The 12,464-nt window shown below is 48.5% G+C and overlaps 1 protein-coding gene across 1 annotated transcript in view; it reads left to right on the forward strand.

Moving 5' to 3' along the window:
• The window catches only part of Lmtk2 (lemur tyrosine kinase 2), a 114,375-nt gene that overhangs the window by 96,660 nt on the left and 5,251 nt on the right, over positions 1-12,464 (forward strand). Inside the window, exons 8-11 of the mRNA XM_013023402.1 lie at positions 2,108-2,192; positions 4,196-4,317; positions 5,689-5,838; positions 7,380-10,329. Of these exons, the coding sequence (XP_012878856.1) occupies positions 2,108-2,192; positions 4,196-4,317; positions 5,689-5,838; positions 7,380-10,329 (3,307 nt within the window). The remainder of the gene's footprint in view (positions 1-2,107; positions 2,193-4,195; positions 4,318-5,688; positions 5,839-7,379; positions 10,330-12,464) is intronic.

Genomic DNA, 12,464 nt, shown 5'->3' on the forward strand with positions numbered 1-12,464 from the left:
AGGAAAATGTGCTGGCTGTGTTTGTATTTTTGCCAGGGCAGCCTTGACATGGACTCACCTGTGCAGTGGCACATGATTCTGACTGCAGAAAATAGTGTTACCAGTTTTCAGCCCAATTATGTCTGTGCCTTGAATCCCTGTAACACTTTGAACATGTCCAACACATTGCATTTTTATTTTTACAATCTTTGTTTCTGTGCATCCCTGTCATTTGGTGAAGAAACTTAGACTCCACATGCCCATGATTCGCCCGGTATTGCTCAACTCTGTGGTGGTGTGGCGGGCATCAGCTTCCCCACCTCCTGACATCTGGTGCCTGAGAGGGGCATGAAGTGCTGGGTAGAGGTGGGGAACAGTTGGCAAGCATCTCTTCCCACCAGGACACTTGTTCCTGTTCTGAGTTTTAAGAATAGAGAAGCACTCCTTCTTGCCAAGATTCTGCATCAGCTAGCATGATAACCAAAGGCCTCTGGGCATACATTGCTCATCTTCCATTCAGCCCTCACATCTTCACACCACCCTGTCTTGACACATAGCCTGAACTTTCATAAGAGGACAGAAGAGGACCACCTAAATGGCTGAATGTGTGTAGCTCAAGTAGTAAAACGAATCTCAGTACTACTGGAAAAATAAAAAGTAAATGGGCCTGGTGCCAGTGGCTTATGCCTGTAATCCTAGCTATTCAGGATGCTGAGATCTGAGGAACTTTCCTTCCAGCTTGGGGCAGGAAAGTCTATGAGATTCTTATCTTCGGTAAACTATCAAAAAAGGTGGAAATGGAGCTGTGGCTCAAGTGGTAGAGTGCTAACCTTGAGCAGTAAAGCTCAGGGACTGAGCCCAGGCCCTGAGTTCAAGCCCTAGAATTAGCACAAAAAAAGTAAATGGCTCTGAGCTCTGAAGGGGACACACTGGGATGAGGGCATCCAGCCTTTAATCTTGGTCTCAAAAGGGAGATGTTGGAACTATTAGGTCAGATCTGTATGTGTGCACCATAAGGACCACACCTTTTGGTGAAAGCTACGTGGCTACACTCAGTTCTGTGGACAAGAAACCTGACTTCTGTGTTTTTTCTGCCCACTGGTGTGTTTCCCTCCTTCCCTTTCTCCTTCCCTTCCTCCTTCCTTCCTTCCTTCCTTCCTTCCTTCCTTCCTTCCTTCCTTCCTTCCTTCCTTCCTTCCTTCCTTCCTTCCTTTCCTCCTCCCCTTCCATTCCCTGCCCTTTCCTTAATTCCAAAAAGTAGGTACTTATTCCCCATTTTCCTATTTTTTTAATTTTCTTTGTGGTACTGGAGGATCAAACCTAGGGCCCTCAAATGCCAGGAAAGTATTCTTTGTGCTACTGAGCTATTGTCCCAGCCCATTTTCTTCTTAAGACTGGAAGATTCCATAGTGGTAATGATAATGTCCAAGTGTGTCCCAAAGTCCTCCCCAGACACTGCCACAGGACTAAAAGCTTGGGGATGGTGTCCTGAAAATCACCACTCAAAAATACGGGTTGGGGGCTGGGAAGATGGCTCAGTGGTAGAGCACTTGCCTTGCATGCATGAGGCCCTGGGTTCAATTCCTCAGCACCACATAAGCAGAAAAACCAGGAAGTGGCGCTGTGGCTCAAGTGGTTGAGCGCTAGCCTTGAGCTGAAGAACTGAGGGATAGCATCCAGGCCCAGAGTATGGGTCCCACGACTGCCAAAACAAAAACAAAAACAAAAAAAAAACTCCCCTTAACCTTTACATACAACGAATAGTCTGTTAACTTACTTGTAAAAAAAAAATTCAAACAATTTAACTGCTTCGAATTTTAGAATGTTTTCTTGATCATTGAAACACTAGGCCTCAGTCCCTATATCTTAATTTTGTAGAGCAGAATGTGGTGCAGGGGTGGTTGGTGTAGTTAGCCTGGCAGTCAGTTTGTTCACTGGGTGTTCAGTGCTCAGTCATCTCTGTGAAGTACTTGGGAATAGAGTAGTAACTCCCTTTCTATGACGGAATTTTACACATTGTTAGTCACAGATTGTGATTCCTAGGGGAAGTCTCTGTCTGTGGCTAGGCCTGCCTTGTGCCAGTTCTAGATCCTCATTCCTGTGGTCACCTTGTCCTTTATCTTTGCAGTGACTTAGCCCTGCGGAATTGTTTTCTGACCTCCGACTTAAACGTGAAAGTAGGGGATTATGGAATAGGATTCAGCAGGTACAAGGTAAGCCACGGGTTAAATGCTGTCTCCCTAATCCATTTTAGTTTCAGTTGTAGAGTTGCATCTCAGAAATGTCACTCCATTTTTGGAAGAAAGGGTAAAAGCCTTGGATATGGAGATCCTGCTCCTAGGAGCAGAGTCTGTTCCAGTCACCTTCATGGTGCTGTGTATGGTTTGTCTGGGTCAGTGCTGGTGTACCACCTTCTGTGACAGTTTTCCAGTTTCTTTGTCTATAAAAATTGTACTTGGGGCTGGGAAGGTGGCTCAGTGGTAGAGCGCTTGCCTTGCATGCTTGAGGCCCTGGGTTTGATTCCTCAGCACTACATAAGAAAAAAGCCGGAAGTGGCACTGTGGCTCAAATGGTAGGGTGCTAGCCTTGAGCTGAAGAGTTGAGGGACAGCGCCCAGGCCCAGAGTTCAGGCCCCACAACTGGACCCCAAAAAAAAAATTGTACTTGATATTGATGGCACATAATATATTTTAGAATGAGCCAGGCACCAGTGGTTCATGCCTGTAATTCTAGCTACTAAGGAGGCTAAGATCTGAGGATCACCGTTAAAAGCCAGCCCAGGAAAGGAAAGGCTGTGAGACTTTTACCTCCAGTTAACTACCAGAAGACTGGAAGTGGCATTGTGGCTCAATGTGGTAGAGCACTAGCCTTGAGCAAAGGAGCTCAGGGATAGCGTCAAGACCTTGTTTCAGGCCCTAAGAACAACGCAAATAACAAATAAGTAAATAAAATCTAGAATGAACACAGGAACTCTAACAATTATTATCTGAATAATAAAATATATGTCATATAAACAGTTATCTATTACATTGCAGTAAAAATTTAAGCTCAGTCAGTAAATTTAAAATCTAGCTTTTCTAGTATCTTTTACATATTCCCCTGGAGAAAGCAGATAAAAGTCAGGTGCTTGGGGCTGGGAAAGTGGCTCAGTGGTAGGCGCTTGCCTTGCATGCATGAGGCCCTGGGTTTGATTCCTCAGTACCACATAAGAGGGAGAAAAAAAAAAGCCACAAGTGACGCTGTGGCTCAAGTGGTAGAGCGTTAGCCTTGAGCTGAAGAGCTGAAGGACAGCGCCCAGGCCCAGAGTTCAGGCCCCACGACCAGACACCCCCACTCCCCCCCCCAAAAAAAAGAAAGAAAAAGTCAGGTGCTAGTAACTCATGCCTATAATCCCAGCCACTCAGAAGGCTGAGGATCATGGTTCAAAGTAACCCAGACAGGAAAGTCCATGAGACTCTTCTCTCCAATTAGTGGGAACCCTTCCCAAAGATTCCCACTTCTGTCCACCAAAAAGGCAGACGTGGAACTGTGACTCAAGTGGCAGAATGAGTGCTAGCCTTGAGCAAAAATGATCAGGAACAATGTGTCCAAGCCTTAAGTTCAAGCCCCAGTACTGGTGCACTTGCATATGTGCGTGCGCACACACAAAAAAGAAAGCAGGTCAACTGATCATCTGTGTTCCTTCAGCCCAGTTGGATGTTTTCAAGGCATGTTGTGTAACTGTAAGTGGGTTATTTGCCATTGCTGCCAGTGTTTTGTTGCTTCCTGTGCAGCAAGCACTGTGAGGTAGCATATTGACACTGAGGTGGAGCCAGCATCAGCCCTTACCCCCATCCCATGTAGGTAGGTAAAGACAAGGTCTGGGTCTTCAGCTAGCCCAGCCTTGCATCACTGGTGAATGGTGGAGTGAGGACCCATGACCCAGGGCGTGAGCTCTTAAGCCTATGCTTTAGCCAGCACAGCCCCTGGTCAGTGCTGAAAGGGCAGTGTGCTTAGTCCTTACCCAGGAAGGGGAAGCATTCACTCTGGGGCTCAGCACCCATCTCGTAAAGCCCACGTGGCTGCCAAGCCACACCTCATGCTCCCCTTCCCAAAGATTCCCACTTTGTTCTGATTGATATTGTGGCCAGGGACGTGTTTTCTGAATGTCTTGGAATTGTATTATGCTCACCACTAGTATAATTCCATGAAAACTCAGTGCTTTCCAACCACACAGGAGGATTACATTGAGACGGATGATAAAAAAATTGTCCCTCTTCGATGGACTGCTCCAGAATTAGTAACTAGCTTCCAAGACAGACTGCTCACTGCGGATCAGACTAAGTACAGTAATATCTGGTATGTATCGTTGGTAGCCAGGGCTGCCTTATCTTTGAGCAGGAGAGGGACTGCAAGAAGTAGGAAACAAAGGGTGCCGATGGGTGAGACACTTGTGGGACAGCAGAGCTATTAACACAAGTGTGCTCATGTCCTTCACTTCCCCACCTTTCTCCCTAAATGCAGAGAGCCAGGTCAGGTACATTCTGTGCCCGCCTGGGGCCTGGTGTGGAATAGATGCTCACTAAGCAAACATAGAGGTGAGGAGAGAACCAGAAAAGGTTTGGGCTGTTATATAATGCTGTGGTTTATATGCGATCATTTTAATGGATGCTCAAGAGGTGTGCCTTTATCTTTGACTCCATAATTTTAATCACAGTTTTCTTAACTGATAGCTGCATTTTTTTAATGATGCTTTTCTGTTTTTTCTGTTTTCCCTTCCTTTTACCTTTTTTGGGTTGGTCTTTTAAAAACTTTTTTTCCCCCTCTTGTTGGGAAGATGCTTTTTTTGGTTACCCTAGAAATTATATCTTTCATGTCCTTCAATTAATCTAATGTTAACTAATTTCTTAACCATCTTTCCTGAGTAGTATAAGGAATTTACTGTACTTCAGTTATGTTTAACTACATCTGCCCAAAGTTATGTTACTGTTGGGAAAAAGCTTTTACTTTTATCCCAGAAGTCATTTATGTATGTGAGTATGTAGGTAGGTAGATAGGTAGTTCTAGTTCTAGTGCTTGAACTCAGGGCCTCTTGTTCTTGCTCGGCTTTTTTGCTTACAGCAGGCTGTGCAATAGATAGTAGCTGTTTCTGGAAGATAGGACTAGAAGGCAATGCAAAAGACTAAAGACAAGAAAGAAAGGAGCTCCATTGGACCTGTGCACCTGAGGCCATTCTCACGGAGACAGGACCGAGCATGAAAGCAGGCCTCACAGGCTCAGAGGGGGAATGTCCCACCACAGTCACAAAAACCCCAGGCCTCTTCTGGCACTGGACAGCTTCAAAGCGCCCCAATGCCGAGGAATAGGAGATGTAGACAGGAAACGCGTGGCTCTAACGGGGAACTTCAGAATTTTTGCTCATATGAAGGGTTCTCTAAGATACTTTCTGGTGTTTATAGATGTTGTGTATGGGTTTTCCTCTGATTCCAGAGTATTTCTATTGTCTCCATACATTTTACCTCATCCCTATAATCATGCTAGACTCATAGAGTTGTCATATAACAAATTGATACTGGATTTTGAACTCAGAGAGCCTTCACCTCCAGGCTTGCATTCTGATTTTTATGGCAATGCCTCTGCTTTTGCTCTTCCAATGTTGAATGCTGATTTGAGAACTGTGCTAGCATGTTAACAAACTGAAGGTGTTATGCTGTGTTCTGTTTCCCGCAGGTCACTGGGTGTGACACTTTGGGAGCTCTTTGACAATGCTTCCCAGCCCTACACAAATTTGTCTGACCTGGACGTTCTCAACCAAGTCATTAGAGAGAGGGAGACAAAACTCCCGAAGCCCCAGCTGGAACAGCCATTTTCAGATCAATGGTTCGTGGCTTCACATTCTGTCCTCTTCAGCAAAGGAATCACGTTTCCAGGGGTGTCAATTCTTAAGAAGTCCCTATTTGAAATGATGAGTATTATGGAAAACAATCATTTAAGCCAGGCGCCAGTAGCTCACGCTTGTAATCCTAGCTACTCAGGAGGCTGAGATCTGAGGATCGTAGTTCAAAGCCAGCCCGGGCAGGAAAGTTCATGAGATTCTTATCTCCAATAAACCACTAAAAAACTGGAAGTGGCACTGTGGCTCAAGCGGTAAAGCACTCGCCTTGAGCTGAAAAGCGCAGGAACAGCGCCCAAGCCCAAAGTTCAAGTCCCACAACCGACCAAAAAAAAATAATTTGTACATTATTCAAGACTAACTTTAGAAATAATATCTTGTTAAATTTTAGTGCTATCTTTTTTTTTCCAGTCCTGGGGCTTGAACTCAGGGCCTGGGCACTGTTCCTAAGCTTCTTTTGCTCAAGGCTAGCACTCTACCACTTGAACCACAGCACCACTTTTGGTTTTTTCTGTTTATGTGGTACTGAGGAATTGAACCCAGGGCTTCATGCATGCTAGGCAAACACTCTACCACTAAGCCACATTCCCAGCCCCTTTAGTACTATCTTTGAAAATGCTTTAACAAAAGTTTAGATGTTGCTGGGTGCAAGTGACCCACCCCAATCCTAAGGACTCAGCAGGCTGAGATCTGAGAATCGCAATTTGAAGCCAGCCCAGGTAGGAAAGTAATGGGTAACTCTGTGTATATGGGGGGTGGGGGGGTGGGGAGGAAGGGGCTTGAACTCGGGGCCTGTGTACTGTCCCTGAGCTCTTCTGATCAAGGCTAGTATTTTACCACTTTGACCCACAGCTCTACTTCTGGCTTTCTGATGGTTAATTAGAGATTAAGAGTCTCACAGATTTTCCTGTCCAGGCCTAGTTTTGAACCATGATCCTCAGATCTCAGCCTCCTAAGTAGGATTATAGGCATGAGCCACTGATGCCCAGCTTATCTCCAGTTAACCACCAAAGAGCCAGCAGTAGAGCTATGGCCCCCACCTTCAGTGAAGAAGCTCAGGGACAGCGCCTAGGTCCTGAGTTCAAGCCTCAGAAGTGGCTCACACACACACACACACACACACACAAATACACTAATGTTGACTTTGGTCAGCCAGCCTTTCCCAGAGTTAGTTCCTGATGACCTGTCTACCTCAGCACCATTCATGGTCCTAGGAAACCCTGAGCTACAGTAGAGCTTAGTTGCAGTAACCTTGGCCTCTGAATTACCACCAAATAGAGTAATTCAGGATTGTGGGGAAAACTGAGGTGTGGCTCTGCAGAGCACCCAGCATCATATACTAGGCCCTGGCTTCCATCCCCAGAATCACAAAAAAAAAAAAAAATCAAAGTAACTGAACGAGTGCCTTAATATGGATGGCTAGCTGTAATGATGGTATAGAGACTTTTACAGGGGTTGGCGTTGAAGTCTTTCTTATTTTCAGGAGTTTGTGACCGTTTAATGCATTCTCTCTTTCTGCGCCGTGCAGGTATGAGGTGTTACAGCTCTGCTGGCTGTCCCCAGACAAGAGGCCGGCGGTGGAGCACGTGCACCGGCTGCTCACATGCCTGCGGCTGCAGAGCCAGCGGGGCCCCGAGGTGGACTTCGAGCAGCAGTGGGCTGCCCTCAAGCCCAACACCAGCAGCACGTCCAGTAATGCTGCCTTTCCCATCCTTGACCCCTTCGCCCAGGACCGGCTGGGTCGGGAGATGGAGGAGGTCCTCACGGTGACAGAAACGAGCCAGGGGCTGAGCTTTGAGTATGTCTGGGAGGCCGCCAAGCATGACCATTTTGATGAGCATGGCCGGGGCCACACAGATGAAACCTTGTCCTACTCCAGCATGTTCTTTCCAGTTGATGTGTTTGAGAGTTCACTCTCAGATCCTGGGCCAGGAAAGCAAGATGGCAGTGGCCAGGAGGTTCCACTCCGGGCCCCTGGGGTGGTGCCCGTGTTCGATGCCCACAATCTTTCTGTGGGAAGTGACTATTACATCCAACTCGAAGAGAAAAGTGGTAGCAACCTGGAGCTCGATTATCCACCTGCTCTGCTAACAACAGAAATGGATAACCCAGAACGGCTGGGTGCCGAAGTGCCCCAGTTTAAGGCCCTCAAGAGCGTTGAGTTTGAGGAGTCTAGTACTGATGAGGACTTCTTCCAGAACAGCGCCGACCCCAAAGATCTGGGCCTCGCCGAGGGCCCACCTGCCCCCAGCGCCCCCGAGAGTCCCCTCAACAGTCTCTTCAGTGAGGTCAGCGCTGCCCAGCGCGTGCCCAGTCACCAAAAGCTCTTTGACCTCATGGACCTGGACGGAGTGCAGGCCAGCGTGAGGCCGGCCCCCCTGGGTTCCCACTGGCATGACCCCAAGGACACTTGCCACCCCAACAAGGATAGGCCCCCAAAGCTGTTCGACCAGGAGCCTCTCTGCTCATCAGAAGGTGTTCTGCACCCAGACCACTTTGACCCACTGAATGTTGATGAGCTGTCAGAGAACTTCCTGTTTCTTCAGGAGAGACACTTACTGAGAGACACATGGCATAGCGAGGCAAAAGGGGATGATCTCCAGACAGAGCTCAGGAATGCGGGGTTCATCAGTGCAGACTCCCCCAGTGTGGAGCGTGGCTCTGCTGCCAGTACGCCCAGCTTGCCAGTGCCACGGGAATACAGAAGCACCAAGGGTGACACTGCAGCCGGGGTCTCAGATAGCACATGGAGTCCCTCGGTGCCATCTTCCCCGGAAGTGCGGGCACCTCTCACCTCCCTCACCACGGAAGGAACCCCTCCCGGTGGCCCCCCAGATTCACTTCCAAGGCTTGGAACAACTAAAACAGCATGTTGCGATGTCAGCGCCCCCGAGGATTGCCTCTGTGAGGACTTGGGGACTACCCCAGTGGAGATCCCCTCTCCCAATGCCAAATCCCACTGCGGGGACCACACCCCCCCACACTCTACTTGCCAAAGCCAAGAGGCCTTGAGACCAACCAAAATGGACTCCACTTCCATGGGTGACATCACTGAGATTCAGGGGAATACAGGGAACTGTCTTCCAGAGTTGATACCGGACTCGGAACATCAGCCACTGCCGGAAGACAGTCACAGTGCCCACATGCTGGAGAAAAACACAGAGGCCATTAAGACTTTGAATCAGCTCAGTTATAAAGATGCCACAAAAGACATGGGCTTGGCTTCTGCTTCCTCTGACTCCACCAGCCAGGACAGCCTCTTGGAAGACAGCTTGTCCGTCCCCCTCCCAGCTTCCGAGCAGCCAGTGGAGACCCCAGACTCCTTAGACTCCGTGGATGTCCATGAAGCCTTACTGGAATCACTAGGCTCCCACACACCCCAGAAACACCCGCCCCCTGATAAGCCAGCTGATAGCGGCTATGAAACAGAGAACCTGGAGTCCCCCGAGTGGACCCTGCACCCTGTCCCCGAGGGTCCCTCTGAGTCTGCCTCAGCTGCCGCTGGTGATGGTGGTCTGAGCGGTGCTGGCAGTTTACCTCCCAACCCAGTGATCGTCATCTCAGATGCGGGCGATGGCCCCCAGAGTGCGGAAGACACCTCACAGACCTTTGCCTCTGGCGCCCAGAGTTCCTATCGAGACTCTGCCTACTTCTCAGATAACGACTCGGAGCCAGATAAAAAATCTGAGGAGGTCCCTGGAACCTCAGCCTCCACCTTGGCAGAGGGCCAGGCCCTACCCAAGCCAGCCTCCCCAGAGAATGGCCCCAGGGCTAATGACAGCTCTGGGGAGCCACAGAAAAGCCCACCCGATCAAAGGTGGCCCCCCACTCTGCAACCCACCAGTCACCTGGAGTCAGAGGAAGTGGTGGAGCCGGCGCCAGCTGAGGTTTCCAGGCAGACTCAGGCCTCGGAGGATGAGGGCGGCAGCCCCTCAGGGCTGTGGACTGTGGAGCTAAGCAGTGGTGATGACCTGGAGACACTGGAAGAGCGCCCCTGTACCCTTGCCTCCACAGGCACCAATACCAACGAGCTCCTCGCCTTTGCCAGTGCAAATGCCGCACTGGAAAGGGCCTTGCCCGGCCACGCTGAGGGCCCCAAGCTCAAGGAGCCAGATATTGAAGGCAAATACCTGGGCAAACTTGGGGTGTCCGGGATGCTCGACCTCTCTGAGGATGGGATAGATGCAGATGAGGAAGACGAGAACAGCGAGGATTCAGATGATGACCTGCGGGCCTTCAACCTGCACAGCCTGAGCTCCGAGTCAGAAGATGATGTTGAGCATCCAGTGCCTGTAATCATCAGCAACAGCGAGGATGGCCGGCACCTGCGCAGTTTGCTGAAGCCCTCGGCAGCAGAGGGCGGGGGGCCGCCTGGTGGCGGTGGCGGTGGCGGTGGAGGCAGTGACAGCAGCAGCTGCAAGAAGGAAAAGAAGGCGGTGACATTTTTTGATGACGTCACTGTCTACCTATTTGACCAGGTATCTGTTAGCTCTAGAGGACATATGTATCTCCATGTATGTAGTGGAGCTCAAGAGCGGGGCACAAAGAGGAGCATGGTCTCATTTTGTTTTGATTCGGGTGTTGTTGTTTTTGGCAGTCCTGGGTTTTAAACTCAAGAGCATACCACACGAGCCATGTTTTGAGCCTGTGGTCTGATATTTTAGTTGTCATTTCAAGGTAGCAGGTTGTGTTTACTCCAAGTAATTTGGAGTTGGTTACAGTTCCAAGAACAGACAGAAACGTAGGGAACTGGTGTTCAGTGTAGGGAAGGAGTCCGGCTACTCTTGCTGGGTCCCCTAACTATCCTACTGAAACGAGTTACTACAACTCTGGAGTCTCATTGTGGGCAGTAATGCCTAGCAGTTGTGTGCAGGCCTAGAACTGGCATGAAATCAAGCTCTGAAGACAAGCCAGCCAGCAGCAGCCCAGAGGCTGTAATGTACACAGGGCAAGGAAGTCAGTGGTCCTCTACCACCCTACCCCCAGGCCTTCCCTCTACTGTGGAGCAGGGTCTTAGTGGGGCACTACTCAATGGGTACAGACTTGGACACCTTGGAAAACAGAACAGCTCATAAGTAGAGCATTCTTTTTTTCAAAAATATTTTATTGCATTTTGTTTTCCCCTGATGGGAATTGAACCCAGCATTGAGTTAAATCCCGGCTCATGTAGGGTTTTGTTGTATGGTGATACTTGAGTTTGACTTGGCTTTGTGCTTGCTGTCCAGATGCTTTACCACTTGAGCCATGTTCACACTCTGCTCTTTTTTTTTTTTTTTTTTTGCTCTTCAGCTATTTTTCACATAGAAGCTTACATTCTTTTCTTGAGGCCAACCTTAGACCAAGGTCCTCCTACATATGGTCTCCTGAGTAGCTGAGATTACTGAGGCATGCCACCATACCAGACTATTAATTTTAGATAGGGTCTTGCTAATTTTTTGTGTGGGCTGATCTTATACCTCAGTCCTTCTGAATAGCTAGTATTATATGTGAATCATCAGAGCCAGGCTTTGATGACTGATTGATTGATTGATTGCCAGTCATGGGGCCTGAACTCTGGGCCTGGGTGCTGCCCCTCAGCTGTTCAGATCAAGGCTAGGGCTCTACCACTTGATCCAGAGTGCCACTTCTGGGTTTTTCTGCTTATGTGGTGCTGAGGAATCGAATCCAGGGCCTTATGCATGCAAGGCAAGCGCTCTACCACTGAGTCACCTTCCCAGCCCCAGCCTTTGATTTTTTTTTTTGAGGCAAGGTCTCTTTATCTCGCCCAGACTGGCCTTGAAGTCCTGCTGCCTCCACCTTCCAAGCGCTGGGATTACAGGTGGAAAATAACATGCCAGGCTCTGAATTTGCTTCTTGAATCAGCTGAATTCCTGGGATGGGAGCTATCCCAGGAGGATGTCCCCTTCACATTGCTTTGCCTCCTTTTATTTATTTATTTATTGATTGGCCAGTCCTGGAGCTTGAACTCATGGCCTGGGCACTGTTCCTGAGCTTCTTTTGCTCAAGGCTAGCACTCTACCACTTGAGCCACAGTGCCACTTCCAGCCTTTTCTGTATATGTAGTACTGAGGAATCGAACCCAGGGCTTCATACATACTAGACCACTAAGCCACATTCCATCAGCCCTCCCTCTCTTCTTACTTGATTCTCAGAGCAAGTCCTCTTAGCTGGGCCACAGAAGAGACCTCTGGAGCTTTTCCACCTCTTCCTTGGAGAGCACAGCAGTACTTAATGCCCTGGCACTCCTTCTGTCACTTGTATTCTGATGTTCCTAAAAAATTTCAGACCACATTTGAACCAGAGGTTGTGTCTTGAAAAAGGTGGGAGGGGCCAGCAGGCAGCTCTGCTCCTCCCCAGGGAGCCTGCTTTCCTGCTGAGAGCAATTTCTGGAGGAGATTGGATTGATTCCTTGATCTTTCCAAAGAATCATTTTTTGTTTTATTGAGAGGTTTGGGGATTTGGATTTTTCTTTTATCTAGATTCGTAACCTAAGTGCTTTAAATTTAAGACCTTTCCTCTTTTCTGGTATTAGCTTTTAGTGCTAGAAATTTGCCTCTGTGTAATACTATAGCTGTATCCTATAAATGTTGTTGTATGATTTTATTTTTATTCA

The sequence above is a fragment of the Dipodomys ordii genome, unplaced genomic scaffold (genome assembly GCF_000151885.1).
Source record: "Dipodomys ordii isolate 6190 unplaced genomic scaffold, Dord_2.0 Scaffold68, whole genome shotgun sequence".
Classification (NCBI taxonomy): Eukaryota; Metazoa; Chordata; class Mammalia; order Rodentia; family Heteromyidae; genus Dipodomys; species Dipodomys ordii.